Genomic DNA, 20,777 nt, shown 5'->3' with positions numbered 1-20,777 from the left:
TTTATTGGTTGAGGTCCTATATTCAAAATTAGATTTGCTGTGACTGCATTTAAATAATCTTCTAGGGAATATTCAGGGTCTGTGCCTGTGAATACCATTGATAGTTTATTCGATGTTATTTATGATCCAGCCATTTTTTATGGATTCATTGTCATTTGTAGTAATTCTGCGGCATTTGAGATTTGTGAAAAAATTGTTAGTTGACTTTTTGTTATTTCGTGTTGTTGTAAATAATATAGCAACGGATTTTCATTTTGCATTCGTGTTGGTTGATAAGAATGTGTACTGACAGGGTTTTGTGTTTGCATTGATTGATAGGGTTGTGTACTAGTTGGGTTTTGCATTTGTAGTTAATGGTGAGTTTGTGTACTAGCTGAATTTTGTGGATAAAAATTTGTATTTTGAGATGCATAATTTTGTCGAGGTTCTTTTACACGGTTGGTAGAAGGTTGGTAGAAGTCGTCATCGTCTCATGACAAATAGTTAGGTGTATATTAAGGTGTTTGTTGTTTATTTCTGTTTTGTTGCTAAAATGGGTAGTTTTCACTCTTATCTTGTGAAGTATGTGGGTAGTTATGAAAATTTACTGAAGTGTTTGATGTTTGTGGGAATTTTGATCTTTGTGAAAAGAATTGATTATGCTTTTTCGTTCGGGGAGGATGAGTAGTTTGTGGATGGTTGACATAATTATAATTGTGTTCTGCAAAGTTGTTTCACGTGAATGTTGTCCGTTTTTGCGTTGGTTTCGTCATTGGTCTATATGTCTGATAGTCCATATGTGAATATTTTGAGGCAACGGAAGGTTTAACCGTTGATTGTAATGTTACCTGTGGTAATGTTGGATTTTTAGTTTTTGGCGTTGTCATATTTGGGTTTATTGGTGATATACTTTGTTGTGTGGTTGCTACTATTGTTTCGACTATTTCTTTATTTACAAAATGTGATGGTGTTTGAATATCTTGTTTGGTAAGATTTCTAGTTCCATTTAAATTTTCTTGTGGTGGTACAATAGGTGAGTTTAAACTATTATTTCCTTTTCGATCAGGTAAAAGTGAAATATAGTTTAAAGGTGTTCCGCTTATTGTAAGTGGAATTACTTTTACATAGTCTTTGTGAATAGAAATTGTATTAATTGCTTGACTGGATATATCTATTGGGATATTCAAAAAAAGTGGGTGAGAACATTCGGGAGCTCAAACATAATCTGACTGTTCTGATAAAACAGTGTCGTCAATTGTACTTTGGTGTCTGAAACTTTTTCATACTTGTGAAATTAAATCTATATTATGTGTAAATTAATCAATAATAATCCATTCTAATATTTTTGTAGATCATGTTTAACATTTTGTGAGACTCCATTGTTTGATAAATTTTCACGGATTGTGTTCAAAAATTCTGGGAATGCTGCATTTTCCTTTCTTAATGTCGTGTGTCTAGATGTTTAAACTGGTGATGTACTTTGGATTTCAGTTTTTTCTAGTATAGATAGATAACTATATAATATTGCAAATACTTCATTAGTTAATATTGAATTCGCTCTTTGCGAGTTTTGATTTTGTATGTTTGTTATGTATTCTGTGATTACTTTTGAAAATTCGATGTCGATGTCGTCTGTTTGAATGAGATATTTACCATTAAATTTACTTGGTGTACTGATTTCTATGGTATAAATTCCCTATTGTTGTGTCAGATTACATATTCATTTTAAATAATGATCGATAATTTGTCTTTCAATTTTTTTCTAGAAAATCTGCTTCGCATGGGCTAATTCCTTGTTCGAATAAATTTGCGGGTAAGTTGTAGCAAAACTGTTTTTGTCCTCTATCATCAGTTAGTGAAATAATAAGAACTGGGAAGACAGAGTTTTCGTCTGGACTTTCTTCACTTTGGTCCATTTCTGTGTTTTATGACTGTATTTCGTAATGTTCAATGTGTTTAATTGACTGATTCCAATTGTAGGGACGTACTGGTTTGTTTTCGTATGTCTTTTTTATTCTTCGTTTCCCTTGTAATGATGAATGTGAAGTGGTTTCTGAGTCAGAAAAATACAATTGATCTTTGAATGGGTAGTTTTTATTTTTCGAGTCTTTTTATTTTTAGAGTGCATCTAAATTACTGGTTTCCGATTCGGAGACTGCGTTTCTTCGCTTTTAAAATCTTTTTTGTGTAATTTGTCACTGTTTACTTAAAATTTTTCTTTTTACCATTTGTCTTTTTGTTCGAATATATTCTATTGTTTGTTTGTGTGGATTGATTACGAGATCGTATTTTTCGTTGTTGATTTCACAATTGTGTAGAAGAATTGTTTGTTTGTTTCCTAAGTTATTGAGTGACATAAGGTTTAGGATGGTGGATGCAAGATTGTTATTAGTGATTTTACTATCCTAGACAGTTATTCCTTGCGATTTTTTGTGGGTAGCCTAACTTGGGTCTTGTATTCAGGGTTGGAGAGAAAAGAATATATTGTTTCCGGAGAATGATTGTTACTTTCTCGTGACTAGTCTATGTTAAGGTGCTAACTTACTTAATCTTACTTAGGGGTAGTGAGTGATTTCAAGGGTTGGAGAATAGTAAATCGATCCACAGGGTTCAGGTATAATTAGAACGCAAGAAGTTCGTTAGATACTATTTTAAACTTACTAAGTTTAAGTATTAGCCTGGGTCAGGTAAGAGGGGGGTCAAGTGAAGGATGGATAACCGAAGTTCTTCACTGTTTATCTTAATTAGAATGGTTAGTTTATTTGAAAAATTTCAATTAGTCAAAATTTTGGAAAAGTTTTCGGAAATCTCAAGTTTTCGGCTATTTTCTTATCTCGTTGAGAAAAATCAAAACTGGTTTTCTCAAATTCCACAAATTTTCTGCTGAATAATCTCTACTAGTACTAAAATGATACTCGCAAATCTAAAAAATAGGCATGAATGATTGTGGTTATATTCCAGCTGAAACTTAATCAAAACTGTTCATAATTTTTAGTAAGATTAGCGCCTTTAACGATTAGATTTTGTACAATAGTAAGGTTAGCGCCTTTAAGGATCATTGAAGATGTTGCTTCAAGGATTCAATGTTGGCAAATGAAAATCTAAATTCATTGCTAGTAAGATTCTAAACATAAAAGTTTGTGTTGGCTTTGCCGTACGACCAAGAAACTTGATTGTATGTTTCTCCGTAGTCGTGTGTCGTCTCTTGTCCGAGATGTTCTTCCAATACCGGGTAGTTCTCGTATTTTTCGGAATAGCGGCTCTAATCTATTGAGTCGTAGAAACAATTCAATTAGATTATTGTCGTGTAACATGTTTGAAAATGTGTTGTCTAATTCTAGTCTATTTTGATATTTCTAAGCTAATTTGTTTTGTAAGGCCTGGTTCGAGACTTTTGGTCGCACCAGATGAGTTAGATTCTTTGGGTTAAATCATAGAGTAATTTCAGATAGGGTACACCGTCTTCTCGTCACGCTATCTTATTTTCGGCCGGATAGATTCGTGCAACTTCTTAGTCTAATACCGATCTTAATCTTTTTATATTATATTAGCTAGTCTCTTTTAGTCTCAATAATTCTAGAATATACTGGTCGTTTGCGATTAAGTCTCCTGGGGAGGCAACAATGTTCTAAGTTATTATCAAATCTCTCTGGTGCTGAAATTACAAGTAATTTCAGCACTTACAAAAAAGTGGGTTGTTAGTTAAATGGATCATGATTGGTTAGTAATAAATATTTTATAGTGATAAAATATCCAATAATGAAATATGGTTTTAGATCTGGTTCCATTTTGGACCATTTCTCCATTGATTTTTATTTATTATCTTAACAACATTGTATGTGCAATTTTTTAATGGACAACTCTTAGACCATTTTCAATTTAGTTGAAACTACAGAAACTGCAACCAGGAAATACTGAACAAAGAAATATTGAGAAATCTGAGATTCACCGTTTATATGAGAAAACTTGTAGCAAACAAGGCTTTTTTATAGCCACAACAAGGTGTTAAAAAATATATATTGGATTTACTTTTTGCTCAGTTTTTCCTCACTGATTCACGAGAAAAAAAAAACAATTAAAAACAAAAGAAAAGCCATTTTTTATTCAATAGTGCTCCGTTTGATAAATTTTGTACATCGGAGATTTTCAATTTCCTCCTTTTCTTGAAACATCATTAAGAAACAAACAGTTTTGTTACGTGGAAAGGAGACTGCGAGAAATTGAAGTCTTTCAATTTGAGTTTATATGAAATCGAAAGCTAGCTAAATTTGTATTTATTTCTCATGTATCGCACATAAAGCCTTACAGTGGGCCCCGGAATGTTTAAAATGGATAAAACTGATGATCCACAGAAATTTATTGAGTCCAGATTAACTGTAATTCAATTTTCTACAGTGGGTGGAACTTTCATTAAAACCAACGCGTAATCGATTAGAACTGAATGTGTTTATCTATAACTTTATGATGTACCCAGGGTTGACCATTACACAAAAATGTATGCATTTAAATCTATCAGACAGTGGTTATATTGCATGCGGTTTGGTCCGAAAAAATTCCGAAAAAAAAGGATTTTTTTTTCAATAAACCTGAAAAATATTTTTAAACAAATGTTTTTATGCGTAATTAGCGATTCGAAATAGTTTCGACCATAATGAAGATTTCATATTTCACGAATCATCTCATATGGCTTTGGACGTGTTGTACGTGGCGTTCAGGTATAGATGAACACTTTATCTTTAAATCAGCAAATAACTAACTCAAAAAGGCTGGCCCGTTTTTTGATAATTTCATTTTGGCTTCAGAGTTGTCGTTATTCTACTCTGCGACAACAGAGAACGTTGAAAAATGTCATAACAATTTTCTAAAAAAATAAGAAAAAGAGTCTGATTTTTTGCTCAACAGTTTTACCACTCCACTATCAGTTCTTGTTAGAAACTCACCGTTTGGTACAAGAAATGAGACGAGAAAATTTATATCATCATCTATCCCTCCATTTTTTTTTGCCTATGGCAATCAGCTTAATAAATGAAGAATTTCAGCGCAGACCGCTTGTCTATATCGTCGCTACTGTGAGAGAATTGCGTTTTTTCTTCTTTCTTTATCTGATGACATGATTAAAAAAGATTTTTTGGGTTCACTACGGGCTTTGAACCTGGTTTCCCAAGACAGGAGACAAATTCAGAGACACTCGACCATCAGCGTTAAATTTGAAAGAAAAAATGATTTCTCAATTTATTGAAAGTTTTTTTTCTAGGAAAAGTTCCTATCTTACAACTTCCTTGTAAGAATAAACAACATTACACTTTTCTAAACGAAACAGTTCTTATCGTGTTACATTCTCAGAGCCTAAAACTACAAAAAGTTGTAAAATTCTTATAAAAAAAGTTCCAGGATAGCGACTTTTGGTCAAACCGGGATATCTTCAAATTGTAATTTTAACAAAACACAAAAAAAAATCTTTTTTTCTGTGTCAAATACAGATTATAAACAGTCTATCTACAAATCATCTAAATATCTGCGCAGTATAAACACATATTAAAATTTTTTTAAAGATTTTATTTATTCTCTACGTATTATCTACATCCGGGGCAACATCCATTTAAGAAAAAAGCCTGACATACAGTTTCATAGAATAAAACTGTCAGCATTTTGTGAGAAACTAGCTTCGTCTCTCAACCATCGAAAAAATCAACGCAACATTTTTCGAGCCATTTACTAAAATTCAAGTTTTGTTGTTTAACTCTGTTAGAAAGCTAAAATTAACTTACTTGACTAGTATCAACTGCCATTTACATTCAGAGTTTTTTTAAATAGAATAATTTTAGTTAGTTCGTTTTTGAACAAAACAAAAAAATTTGAGAAAACTTTGAAAATTTTCAAGTTTGAATTATATAAAAATGCTTATTATACACTTTCATAGTATGGAAAAACGCTTATGTTATTTTCATTCAAGTTTTGTGATAAAACATGGAAAAATAATCGTTTTTTGATTCGAGATTTTGAAAACAAAAACCTTCGCAAAAAACGTCATCGCAAAAAAATGCTTAATTTGCTCTTTTAGTTCACAGCATAGAAAATTATGCTTTTTTTCACAGCATGGTTCACAGCATAGCAAATTACTGATGCTGCTCTTTCATCGGTCCTTGAAATTATATGAAACGATACAATAAGCAGTTTTTTATAGTTTGAAATTGCATTATAAGCGTTTTCTGTAAAGACGGGAGATTATATTCATCATTATAAGGCTTATATACAGATTATACAAAGAATATGCTAAAGTTTTTTGCTTGTAATTTCTTTTTTTTTGGCAAAAAAGTCCCAGTTTTGATTGAAAAAGATTCAATTCTATATAATTTGAGTCGATCAGCGTTCCCTAAATGGCTGTACACAAATCGATTTGCTAGCGGTAAAAGTTTTTATTAAGAACAGTTTTCAAAAATTGTTCCTATCGCGGGGTTTGATCCCTGGATCTTTATGGGTCCCAGCGAGTTCGCTCACCTATATATTAGTCTCACATGAGTGGGGCTAAAAAAACTACTTTTTCTATGCTGTGATGCTGAAAACTGCGCTTGCTATCATTTACGCGTGGAGAGTTATCCCGCACAACCAGTTGTTCTAAAACGAATTGAGGCTAGCTAATTCATCTGATAAATTCCACGCACGAATAAAATTTAAAGACTTAAAATATGATAATATCAGCCATAAGATCATAATTCGTCAATATTTCATCACATAAACTCATCGGCACCAATTACTGGGCAGTCGGCACAATTAGACTTTTGCCCTGATCCGTTTTCGCTCCTTCTGCATTGAATCACTGTTTGATTATTCTCTCATTTTTGTTATCTTTCTTCGCCGGTTATTGGTTTTTTCATAAAGGGTACGCTTCTTATTCATATTTGAGAAAGTGAAAATTTAAAACATTGTTAAAGGCATTTTTTATGTTTATGACTTACGCATTTCAAATCCGGCTGATATAACTAACGGATGCCGTTGCTAAGTAAAACATTTTTCACGAATAACACTTATAATGAACTAAAACTGCCAAAGTTTTTGAAAACTAGCAAATTACAGATGAAAAATAGCGTTTTGAGGTGCGTGCAAATTTTAAATTTCTGCGTAAGTCCCTTCAAATTGAAGTCTCGTCGGCATGTTGTCCAACACCCATCTAATTGATATGAATCGCTTACAATTCTGAAGAGGTGCAAAATTACGTAATTGATATATAAAATTTTACATACGGCTGTTTTTAGCTCTAAATCAAATAACGATTTTTTTTATGATTTGTCAAAATTCGATGCGAAAATAAAGATTCAGAGATGATCTTTTATTCATCACAGGATTTGTAAGTTTTAAAATATGTATCTAATGTTAAATATTTGTGACGGATCTTGAGGCAAACTGAAGTTTTGAAACTTCTATGAATTGATTTTGATGATAAAAAGTATAAATTATTTCAACACCCCTAAAACTTATTTGGCTGCCTAATATAACATATTGTTCACTCCCTCAAGAGGCGATAACAATGTAAAGTAATTTTTCGTAAAACTAATAATTTGGACAAATTGTTCAAATGATAAAATAAAGAGATTTAATATAAAAGCTCACTAATCGAACTAAAAAAAAATTATTCATCAAACAAATTTTGAGTAGCTGTTTGAGTCAACTACCCAGCCCTTTTAAGATAATTTATTGAGAACAGCTTAAAACGACTAACCTTTCTAAAAAATTCAAGATTTTCGCCTTCACGTCAATTATATCATCATCCGAGGCTTTGTCTTTATACGTTGTCCGCACAAACGATTGCGTATATTCTGCCAAAGGCGCCCACCGAAAGATCCTTGGTACATATGGCGCTTCGATGACTGCTTCTCTCATTCCACGACTAATTGGAGGCAGAGCTTGATATATTATATTCCTGGCGAACGTTTCATCTGTTCTAATTTTTTCCATTGCTGCTACCAGTTCCACTTTATTAACATGCGGTTTCAGTGCGTTTGGGCTGAGCCATTCCTCAATTTGTTTTGCACCCTTCTCTTTAAGAAGTTGAACGAAATTGGGATAGAGATCAAAGTCCAAATTCAGTTGAACGAAATTGGGATAGAGATCAATGTCAAAATTCAGTTTTTCGGTAATGTTACAGGAAATTTGTGAGCACATATGTTCTCGGCTTGTGCTTACGGCTCTTTGTTCCTTCTGGAATTCAATTTCTCTCTGTAAAAACAACTAAAGTTTGAAACCAAAACAGGTCATTGTACAGAATGAGACGCCAACATCAATAACCAACGGTGCACTTTTCTCACAGATGTGTTGGTTCTATGAACTGAGATGATAATTCGAAATTTTTGACCACTTTTTTTGATACAAAGCTTCGGTTTAGAATAATGTTATAACCAAGTATACCAAACCTGAAGCAACGCTATTTAGACTAAATTACATTTTCAATAAAAAAACATTGGCAGTAGTGCATAGGGGAAAATGCCAAAATGGCAGTAACAAAATTGCGTGCTTTGGAATGAAAAAATTTTAGACGCCCAATAACAAAATGAGGTATGATAACTTTCGCTGATACAATTTCATTTAACAATCTATCAAAATAAATCTTAAGAGCAGTCTCGTTCGAGGCATTTGAAAAGAAGGTCTACATGGAAAACAATTCAAACAAGGCTAATCGTATCAGGGCGAAATACGAACTTTCTGACTGCATTTTAAGGCTTGTGGAATAGTATTCGCAATGATGAAATTTTCAAAAAAAAAAATTCGAGCTCAGAGCAAAAGAAGGTTTGGATTTAACAAACAAAATTCGTCAAAAGTCAAAGTTTGTCTGAAGAAAACAATCCACCCCGAGTTTGAATATTTCGTCTTTTTCTTCAATAAGTTATAGAGCGCAATAAGTTATTAGGCTAAACATAATCCAAATTTTTTCGACGCTTTTGTCGAAAGCTGTGCACAATTACGAAAAAGAAAACTATAATTAGATTGCCGATTGCTGTCGGTTTAAATAGTGGAACTTGCAAAGATTAAGCAGTAATATCGCACGAAATTTTCATGACAAACAAATCGTATTCTTGTATTTTTTTTAAATATTTGTTTCTAAAATAAATTCCTCAGTCAAAAGTCACAGGGTTAGTAAATCACTTCTGTGTTATTCGAAGTGAGCTAGTGGGGGCAACTCAACTTCTTATAAGACTTGGTACTTTTTGCTATTTTACTCTCTTTAAGACTGATACGTCATTTTTGAGGTAAACAAAAAAACTAGCTTTATATGCAACATTAATTTTCATGTGCTGAAAGTATCAAAACCAACTTTTGTTAGTATTCTTTTTGAGTATCCAATATCTAGGAACTAATTAGGGCAATATATTTTGTTCTAAAACTGTGCATAACCTTGTGATTTTTCTACAATATTTTCCACTGCACTTGAATTCAACGTTTCAGCAATCCGCTAATCAATGAAACCTACAAAAAATGTCGGCAGCGCAATTTTTATATAGACTTACTTGAAAGTTAAAACTTATTGGAACAGATTTTGAGATATGTTCAATGTTTTTGATATTTCAATTCACTAATCGCAGTTTTCTCCCACAAAACGGTTATTTTTGTTTCTCAATATTGTTTTTTTTTGTCTATCTATAAGCAATTGTGTTTCTACGTGATCATTTTTGCGATAATCAACTCATAAACACAGTGCACTTTGTGTAATCAACTGCATCGGCAAAAACACAAAGGTCGAAGAACTTTGAAACAAAATGGACCAGCATATTTTTTTTAAATTTGATTGCCGAAAACTTGATTTGACTTCAATGCTTGCTATTTAAAAACCACAATTAAGTTGCACCTCCATTAAATTATGACGTTCGATTCCATCAGATTGTTGATTTCCAAACAAGTGTTAAATTATTTGGGCTTGATTCAATATTTCCGAAATCCTGGACGATTTCTATTGCATTCAGTTCTCTACCAGCGCACCCGAGATGGCTAGAATATGATTTTGGTCGATGTTTAAGAAAGGTTCGACTCTTACCAAACTTTTGAGAGTAGTTACTGGCTCTTTTTTGTCCCCCATTTGCTAATTTTTATTGTTCAAATTGTCAATTTATTATAAAATTTAGCATACGAGCTAATTAGGCAACGACAAACACATTTGGGCGTCTTGAGTTAGGTATGGAGGTCTAGCTCATAGAGTAATTTCGGATAGGGTACACCGTCTGCTCGTCACGCTATCTTATTTTCGGCCGGATAGATTCGTGCAACTTCTTAGTCTAATACCGATCCTAATCTTTCTCTTATTACTACTAGTCTCAGGGTGTTTAACTAATCTCTGCTAGGCTCAATAGATCTAGAGTATACTGGTATTGTTGCGGCTGCTGAAGTACTCGGAAAGAGTCAACTATTTTCTATGTTAAATTCAAATCTCTCTGGTGCTGAAATAACAAGTAATTTCAGCACTTACAAATAAGTGGGTAGTTAGTTAGATGGATTGTGATTGGTTAATATTAAATACTTTACAGTGATTAAATGTCTAAGTAATAAATAATAAAATGTAGTTTGGATTAGGTTCCACCCATCCGGGGTTTACAGAACTTTTTGAGTTTTATCTCTTTTCTTCTGCAATTGAAGGATGGATGATGAACGTTGGTATGTGGCGAACATCATTTTCTTTTTTTCTCGTTTTCTGGAGAAGAGAGGTCCTTGAATAGAACCAATGCCTTAAGGAAGGTCCAGGACGCTGAAGTTAGGGACATGAGGTTAATCTGATTAATCTTATAATCTTCTGATAATATTCCAGCCTGAATGATTGTTTTTAATCACTTAAGAAAACTGATCACTTTGTGGTGATATGAAAGACTTGAGTAATCTCTTGAAGAGGGAGGTTGGTGCATTGTTATTTCTAACCACAAAGTTTCTTAGTTTTAATATTCAGGACAATAAACAAGCAAGATTTCCGAAGGGAAGGAGCATAGTAGGATAATTTTAGCTTGTTGGTTGGCAGGACTGTCCTGCAAGCCAACATCTTTTAAATCTAAGAGAAAAAGTTTTAATCGGGACATAGACACTGGAAGTCAGAAAACATGTTTTATCTTAGGTTATATTCTCAATGTGCAGATTAATGAAAGAATTTGAAGGCTATAGTGATGTAGTATGATGCCATTTATGTTCTGCAGTGAGTTGATATGACGTGGATAAGAGTATTTTCGTGCATTTTGTAAATTCTGTTCGATGGCACTGTAACCATTTTATGAACATTGCGCGATTCAATGAGGACATTGACCGGACTGTCCGGGGAGTATGTGACATTCGACCAGAATGTCAAAATGCAGTCTCTGCAGAATTCGGAATTTTAGCAGCAAGCCTTCCGGATTGGTGGTTTTTGAGAATTAAGGACGTTATTGGAACGTTTAGCCAAACGGTGAAGGTCAAGATATTCCGTATTTTAAAATTTCAAATTTTCGAAGTGATGACGTAACATTTCTGAGAAATGCAAAAACGGCCATTTTAGCAGAAAACGAGTGAAAAAACAGAACAACTTTTATCTGCGATTGCGAACAGTACGAAAATCGAGACTAAAAAGCAACAACGAACTACAGAACAGCAGAGGACGTTCCGAGTTGCAACTATTGTGCTGTTACAATAGTTGCAAGGCCGTTGCGAACAACGGTGAAGGGTGAAAACCAGCCTTCCGAGTTATCGTGAACTTGAGATTAAGGAGCTTGATTCGGCGGATTCAAGAATCCGGAAGGGTCTCGGGACGGAGATTTTTATTAACTCTGATAAACTTTTAGCATCCCGTCATGTCCTGACTTGAATTTAATTAAGATCTTAATTCGTTTTGACAAGAATGAGGAGCTAGAAATAAGGGGGGAAAGGGTTGATCCATCTTCGATGGAGATGATGATTTTTATCTACTGAACAAAAACAATAGTAATATAATAAGTAGTAGCCCTGTTTTTAGGAGTGACCTCGTGGTCTGGGGATACTGAGACCCAGCCATGAGCTCACTATTTTGCATGTAATTCAGTTAATTTGAGCGTTCTGGTCGAAGCCGGAGAACAGTAACGTTTTTGTCGACCCGATGTTGGAAAAGACCACCGAAAAGTACTGGCTTGGTAGAGACGGTGAAAAACATGCAAAGCTCTGTTTAGACGCTAGCCAGTCGTCTTAAGACTTAGTTTTGTTATCCGTCGATATGTATCTTCCGGGCGAATGTTACATGTATGTTTTTATGGCGCTCCTGGGTGTTATTCTTTTTTAACATCATGACCGGCAGAACCGTTAACGAGCATTCCGCGCCGAGCGGATGCTCACATTAACGCCCTTAATAGGCCTAAACCGCCGGGGCGGAAGGGTAGTTCGGAACGCGGAAGCCTTCCGGATTACCGTGAATAGTTTTTTAACTTAGTTAAGACCGAAAATTCACGAACCAGGAAGGGTGGGGTGAATCGCGAACCCCTCGTCCCCTGAGTGGTTGGTGACCAAAAACACTTAAAGATATAAGTAAAACCAAACAAAAAGTAGTATAGTACCCAAGAAAAACAAAAAACATAAAAAATAACCGAAAAAACCAAAAAAAGTAAAAAAGTAAAAAATCAGTAGAAATCATCCCCCCAGACAAGATGTGATTCAACCCTCCGTTTGTTGTTGATAGATATATTGTTGTTACAGGCATTTATATCAGTCAGGATTGTTACGATCAATTTTGTGGCCCGTTTGTGAGGCTTGTACTGTAGGGTTATTTGAGCATTTAAGCACGTTAATGATAAATTGCGCTCAATCCGGAGGGGTCAGCTGATTTGCGCTCAATTCGGAAGGGTCTTGGGTGAAGACCGATCCGGCAAGCAGTACAGGGAACAACAGGAAGAGGCTCAACGACAACTACAATCGACTGTTGGGTATCGTTAACAAGTTTTGTATCCCTTTTGGTACAAAAAGTAGGATAGTAATCTGTGGGGGGCTCGACAGTGCTGCACTGTAGTGACCCTTCACCGAACTGCGAATATCCGAGTTAAGCACCTTAATTCGGAGAATAAACAAACCCGGAGGGGTATAGTATTCCTAATATTATTACTTATATAGCCTATATTAATAGTCTTATATCGATTTTCAGTCAAAAACAACAAAAACTGACCGGTTTTTAGGGTCAAAATTGCGATATTTTGATCCCCCCACAAGTCGCGATTTTTGAGATATCGATATTTTTTGAAACGGAAAAAAGCGCTAAGTTAGTGTGTTACATCGTAACTGCACTACTATAATAAGCAGAACCGGTTAACTTTAGTTCGGAAGTGGTTGGAACTAGTTTGGTACCAAAAACCAAATTTTCCCATTTTTTGATAGTAAGAAACGTTATAAAATCAGAAAATTTTTTGAAATTTTTGAGTTAGGACAGTAAAAATAGTTGTTTGGACAACCTCCACTAGTGAATCTACGAGTTTTAAAACCCGCTACCCGAAAGCCTTCCGGGTTGCAGAGAAATCGAAGTTAACGTGTTTGATTTGGTGGATTCATCAATCCGGAGGGGTCCAGGTAGCATAGTTTTTCCCAAATTTTTTCTACAAAAGCGTTTTAGATCGGGTCTTTTGCATTGAACTAGAAGAGTATAGGCCTTCTGAGCTCGGATCAATAATTTTTAGATCGAAAGGAACAGATTTGCGAAAAAAGTTAGGCGGAACCTATAAGAGAGAAAATTTTTGAATTTGGAAAAAAGACGTTTTGGTTAATAACTTTGGAACTACTGAGCATATCGAGTTGATCTTAGTACCATTAGATCATAAAATAGCTGAACTTACTAGTAGGAAAGAGAATTACTCGAAAAAGCGAGCGAGAAAATTTTTTGAGATTGTTTTTAGCAAATTACACAAATCCGGAGGGGTACACCCTTCACGTTTTACAAATTTTTCTGAAAAACCCTTAGACCTCTACCAAAAGTTGATAGCGATTGAACTAAGTAACTTAGGACAGTTCTAGACGGAAAGGGAGGGCTGAAGGCGCAAGACAACCGTAATAGAGTCGAAATTAGGCAAGCGATAAGACCCTTCACCGTTAGTGTGAATTGTCAAATAAGTGCCTTAACTTCAATCCGGAGGGGTCTAGGAAGATAGTACATACCCTTCCCAGTTAATTGAAAAAGCATAATTGCATCGGAGAACGTATCCGGAGGGGTATAGGTTGAAAAAAGGAAATCTCCAAAAAGCTACTTTCACAAAATCGGAGGGCTCCCAAACCGGAGGGGTCAAAGTTTTTTCAAGAGGGGTCCGAATCCGGAGGGGTCTTATAGCTGCTAATTCGGAGGGGTCCAAATCCAGAGGGGTCTTATATTAACTAACTCGGAGGGGTCCCAATCCGGAGGGGTCTATATTCTGACAATCCGGAAGGGTCCTATTTGTGCCAATCCGGAGGGGTATTATTTTATTAAGGACTTAGGTGAACGAAAGAAAGACTAAAAAGTGAGAGGTATTAAGTCATTAAGACACAGGCTAGGTATCAGTGACTGCACTGGTAACTTGCCTTTCGATAAGAACAAGACTAATACAAAACAAGCCCAAACTCGGATATTCGCGACACTAAGTCTAAATTAAAAAGAACGTGGTTCATTGGTGTGAATTGGACATAATACGTTTTTGGGAAAAGTGACTGCCCTGAGGATTTTAGTAGGTCTAGCTCGGGCAGTCCGAAGGCAGATAGGTAACACAGTACTCGGTGGGTGCAATAGACGCCCACTTGAGAAAATTACTGCCTTCAAAGTTTTGTCTGTTTGGTGCAGCACCAAGCAGGGAAAGCTTTTTCTTTAAAATACTGGTTCGACTATTGTACTGCGACAGACTAAGAGTACAAAACACATACGTTTTTTTTGTTTTTATCATATATACATTCATATTGTGTCAATATATATTTTGCTTTTGATTTTAAATCAACGTAAATTGTGCTTGATTGGGTAGTGAAAACACTATCTTTTAAATTGATTGATAACATCATATTGTGCTAGTTTCCAAATCTTTGAACCGATAAACGATTAGTGTGAATAAATTTTATACAAACTGTACTCTAATAACATACAGGGATTCGTGGTCACTATTTAATAGAATCTGGTGAAATTTATTGTGTTGTGTCATTGTTATTGTTAATAAAACTATAAGGTCTCTAGCAATTGAGTTAAGAGTAGGCATTGGAAAGTGACAAATAGAGAATGAGTTTAGACAAGTCAAGGATACCAAAACGAGGTAATAGCTCTAGGAAATTCATACCTGAAAAGCAAAGAAAAACTATGACCGATCCTTTTGTGGATTGGATCAAGCGATCCCGGTCTAACAAAAGGGGAACGGTTTCAGGCAGAATGGTTGAAACGAGAAGTCAAAAGACCTCAGAAGAGCGAAGAGAACTATTAGAAGTGGAGATCAATACGGACCATACCATGAATGACAACCAGGAAGTAAATGAACTGGAAGGGAGAGGCAGAAGGCTGGCGAGTGAATCTACCCCGGTAGAACAAGGCCATGATTTTGCCACTTCCACCGGGACGTTGGATCGAGAAGAGATGTCGGAACTGTCCGACATCTCAACTGAGGTAGCGACAACGAGAAGATCTGCGACAGACAACACCATGATGGCAGGTGGAACTGAAAAAAAAACATCGTCATCATCATTCTCAGAAAGAATGAAGAACACCTTCGGGAACATCTTTCCATTCAGCATGAGAGGAGGAGCAGGCAACGATGGTGAGTCCCAGGAGGAAGAAGATGAAGAGGAGCAAGGGGACTATGGATCTCAAGTCAGCCTCAATAGTTCAGTCCAAGAGAGTGAGGCACACGTCGGAAGAGAGACTGGGACCACGGACAAATTTGGTGTGGTGACAACTATAAGCAAAGAAGCAAACACACCAGGCCAGTCAAAAGACTTCACGATTAGGGCAAGTTCGGAGCCAGAACCTGGTGAGAATAGAACCAGAGGGCTCGGCAACGCGTTAAGTGATCCCGAAACAAACAATGAGAAGACGTCGAGGCAGAGATTCAAGGCCCGGATCTCGACAAGCACGAAATTACCTGGGACCGACAGGGTTACACCACCACTAGTAACGCCACTTGTGGATAACGGGGCAGCACTAGAGGAAGCCTTAAACAACATAGTGGACAGTTTAGGAGAACAAAACGAGCAAATGTCAATAAGGATGAGTGAAATAGAAAGATCAGTTCACATTGAGAGAGAAAGGCTGCGGGAAGAAATAAACCGCAACAGACAAGAAGTTGACAGGAGCGAAAAACGCTTGAAAGAGAGAACGGATGAACACATGACGAGGAATTTGTCGCGAATGACAAGAGAGGCGGAGCAGAGGGAGTTACGCTTAAGAGCCGACATGGAGAAGTTAAGAATTCAGCAAGAGCAGTCTCTTGGGACTCTTGACACAAAGATAGATGCGATGATGGAGAGGCGGACTCAGGCTATCATGGATAGGTTGGACGGGCTACTAAGCAGCAAGAGTGGACCAAAAGAAGGAGAACCGAATTCGGGAGGTCCCAACAGGGAACCGAAGGTGAACTTCAATGAACATCAAAAGAGGAAGACGTATGGATCCACTAGAGGCAGGGGCAGTTCATCAGGCTATGCCACAAGGGATAATGGAGCATGGGGCCCGAACAATAGAGCAAGTTCAACGGGGAACAGACGAACCTCTAACGAACGACCAACGCAAGGCGCACAGGCGACTGGGAGAAGTGATTCCGGCAACAGGGGGCATGCAAGCCCAAGGAGGAGTCACGTGGGCCAAACGGGAAGTGTTCACGGTGATTCGGATTGCAGGGATGCACCGCACACAGAGCCTTCGACGAGGTGTGAGGACACTCAAACGGGACACTCAAGGGATGCTACTGCGATGGCCACGGCATTTGAACCCCTGAACAGGTCTCTGGAGACATTCCTCACGAGGTTATCTAGAACCAATGAACGCAGTGAGAAGTCCAGAAGAGTCTTTAAGAAGCCAAGATGCTACAAAGACGAATCTGATGGCTGTATTGATACCTGGATAGAAGTAATGAAGCTGCATTTCGAGGAAGAGGACTTGTCTGAAAGACAGGAATGCAGCGCGCTCACCAGCAACTTAGAAGGGACAGCCCTGAACTGTGTCATGGCCAAGAAACAGTATCAACGTGACACTGCAGAGAAAATCTTCGAAATCTTTTTAAACCGTTTCGGATCGGGGTCGGGGGTGCAGGGGCACCAGGCGATGATGCGCTTCGAGAAGCGGAGGCAACGGGAAGATGAAACCATAGACAAGTTTCTCGATGATTTGGAAATGCTGAGAAGACGCAGCCAACCGGATGAGTCAAACCGAAGGATGAACCTGGCCGTAGCCTCAAAATTCATCGATGGTGTGAAAAACGATGAACTTCGTACGATGCTAGCAACGCATTACACACCACTATCAACTAATGCGCCAACACCGGAGGAGTTGAGGCTCAAATCAAAAGAGTATCTATTGTTGAAACCTCCTTCGAGATCTGGATATTACAAGAACAATTATGGCAATTTTAACAACGGACCAGCGAACCAAGGGAACAATTGGTACAAGCCGAGGGACGATATGGACAAGAGACGCTCTTGTGCTAATTGTAGTTCAACAGACCATCATATGTCAGCATGCCCAGCTTATAAACAAGGCATGAAAGCAATAGGCTTTAGCCTCGAGGACGAAGATGCGTCAGAGTTGGACCATGAGGATTTCATGAGAGGAGTAATTGCGAAATTCGACCCGAGGTGTTTCTTTTGCAACTTGGAAGGTCATTTTAAATCAGATTGTCCACAATTCTGGGATGCAGTGGCAGACATCAAGCATCCAAGGCATGAAGAAGCCTTGTCAGGAGTGAAAGCAAGCAAGGCTCGACTTTTGAACGAAGCAGAGGCACGCAGGAAGGACAAACCTCAAGAGCTGGCGGCAAAGAAAATGCAAGCGGTAACAGAAGAAGCACGTGAACCAGAACCAGCAACTGCGGCCGATGGCTTCAAGATCGATTATAAGGCAGCCGCAAAGGATGCTCTAAATAGAGTACAACAGGAATTGGTGACGAAAGAGATTGAACAAAAAGTGAAACTTGAACTGGAAAATGAAAAGCTTCAGGAGCAACTGAATACCTTCGAAGCAACGGAGTTCGAGGAGACGAAAACACCAAGCAGTCTAGATATGAAGCTTAAAGTAATCTCCGGTAAGAGGTTCGGCATGGCGCCGCAAGGAAAGAAGATACAGTCGATAATCTCAGTGGCTGGTCACCAGGTAATAAGAAATCTGATTGAACCATCAGAATTCACTTTAATGCATCTGGACACATATGCAGATTATCTGAGGCAGGTGGAGCCACGCACTGAGTCGAGAGCTGTGCGAGCACTACTAACGACGGGTGGCCCTCGCATGAAGAAACTTCATGGACGCTACTTGGAGGTCTATGGGCCGTATCAAATAATGCTGAACGTGGATGGAATCAGCATTTACACCAGGACTTACATAACGACAGATGATGACCAAATGGGGCAGATCTATTTGGGTGAAGAGGAACTCAAAGTCCGCAGGATAGGCCATGACGCCATGATGGAACAAGACGCGGTACATATTGGATATGAAGCAGATGTGACAGCACACCTGCTTGACACCAACGGAACAAAATCGGAGTCACAGGGCTTCTGGACACAGGCGCGGTGGTGAGTGTGATGCCGATAAAGACCTGGGAAAGAATGGGCTTCACGCGGGAAGATCTGATTCCTACGAATCTCCGACTAGCCGCTGCAAATCGAGGAGCTATCTACGTAGCCGGAAGAACACCAGTGACGGTCCTTCACATGGGAGGACGGAACCTTTGGATGAGCTTCCTGGTGGTAGAGAATCTGGACGACGCCGACCAATTCATCTTGGGCAGAGATTTTGTCAGGAACTTTGACGTGATGATTGACTTGAACAACGGTCTAATACGGATTAGAAACCCGGACCGAAAGTATGTTAAGAAACCAATTAATAGGATAATAACAGACGAGAATAAGGTACCAGTTTTTTTGGATAGAAAGGTAAAATTACAACCAGGACAAGCTGTGGTAGTAATTTTTAGAATGAGAAATTTAAATTCGTTAAGTGATAGTAAACAGGTTTGCTTAGTACCGAATCCAAATAGTCAGAGTTCGGTGATTTTAGGCCGGAGCTTCTCGGTAACGCGAAACGGACTGTGTGTCAGTGTGTTGTTGAACACACTGGACACCACGGTTTCAATCCAGCGTGGAAAGAAGCTTGGTTACGCATTGCCGATGAGGACCGACTATGAAGAGAAACAAAACTTGAAGAAACATAATGTGAAAGACTGTCCTTATCATGCCAATAAAGAAAAAATTTTAAAGAGAATTGATGAATTAAAATCTATTCATAAATTGTTTTCAATGAAATCCGAAACGGACGACGGCTTGTCAAGCTGCTCGAATTTCCCGGAACGCCCCTCGTCATATGAATTGGAGTCTGACAAACCGGTTTTGCCAGAGATAGAACATTTAAAAGGGAAAATAGGTGAGGGAGATTTCGAAAAATTGCGGGACCTCCTAAATCGGAACGCTGATGTATTTTCAAAACATAAGGCGGATATCGGTTGTTGTAATTTCGTCGAACACGAAATCGAACTAGAAGAAGGCGCCGTACCCCATAGGGAAGGCGCAAGGCGAATGACGCCGCAGAAATCGGAAGCGTGCCGAGCAGAAATAGAAATGTTGCTTGAATACGACATGATAGAACCCTCGAAATCGCCGTGGGCTTGCGGGGTAGTAATGGCGAAAAAGAAAGGGCGGCAGCTTAGATTTTGTTGCGACTTTCGTTACTTGAACGCGGTAACGATCAAATATGCGTACCCGATACCGCGAATAGACGAGAGCCTATCTAAACTTGGTGATGCCAAGTTCTTCACCACATTGATCTTAGGTTCTGCCTTCTGGCAGGTCCCTCTGCGAAAGAAGGACAGAGAGAAAACCGGATTCGCGTGCGAATTGGGGTTGTACCAGTGGAAGAGGATGCCCTTCGGCTTGTGCAATGCAACAGCACCTTTTCAAAGGCTGATGGCTCAGGCTTTGACAGGAGTGACCAAAAAGTACGGGAACCTCTTGATGTGCTACGTGGATGACGTAGTCATAGCGACACCGAGCCTAGAGGATCACATTGATCGGCTCGATGAGGTCTTCGGATGTATGAAAAGAGCAGGCTTGAAATGCAAACCATCGAAATGTGAAATCCTTAGGGATTCAATCAAGTACCTGGGAAGAATGGTGGACAGGCATGGTGTGAGGCCAGATCCGGAAGCAGTAGAGGCTGTGCTGACATGGAAGGCTCCGAGAACGGACACACAGCTAATGAGCTTCCTGGGGTTTGCCAATTATTACCGAGAATTCATTAAGGGATATGCGGACAAAGTGTATCCGATGCAGAAGCTGATGCGCAACAAAGGGAAGAAGTTCGAATGGAACGAGGAGGCACAAGTTGCTTTCGAGAACATAAAGCGGGAACTGTGCGAAGCGCCAGTGCTGGGCATGCCTACAGAAAAGGGCATGTATGTTCTCGACACAGATGCATCGGTGGTGGCCATCTCAGGAATCTTGCATCAAGAGCAAGAATGGAACGGAAGAACAGTTCTCCGTCCCATTGCATACGGCAGCAAGGTCCTGAGTGACACAGAGATGAAATATGGCGCACCAAAAGCAGAAATGTTTGCTGTAGTCACATTTGTGGAAAAGTACCGTGCATACTTGGGGAGCGCTCCCTTCAAGTTGCGCGTGGACAACAGGGCGTTATC

At 38.1% G+C, this 20,777-nt stretch overlaps 1 protein-coding gene across 1 annotated transcript in view; it reads right to left on the bottom strand.

The window, feature by feature from the left end:
• Positions 1–20,777, bottom strand: part of LOC134853488 (uncharacterized) — a 142,630-nt gene that overhangs the window by 88,056 nt on the left and 33,797 nt on the right. The window contains exon 2 of the mRNA XM_063869488.1: positions 7,697–8,193. Coding sequence (XP_063725558.1) covers positions 7,697–8,193 — 497 coding nt within the window. The remainder of the gene's footprint in view (positions 1–7,696; positions 8,194–20,777) is intronic.

Source organism: Symsagittifera roscoffensis, chromosome 8 (genome assembly GCF_963678635.1).
Source record: "Symsagittifera roscoffensis chromosome 8, txSymRosc1.1, whole genome shotgun sequence".
Taxonomy (NCBI): domain Eukaryota; kingdom Metazoa; phylum Xenacoelomorpha; order Acoela; family Convolutidae; genus Symsagittifera; species Symsagittifera roscoffensis.
This window is presented reverse-complemented; position numbering and strand designations above follow the sequence as displayed.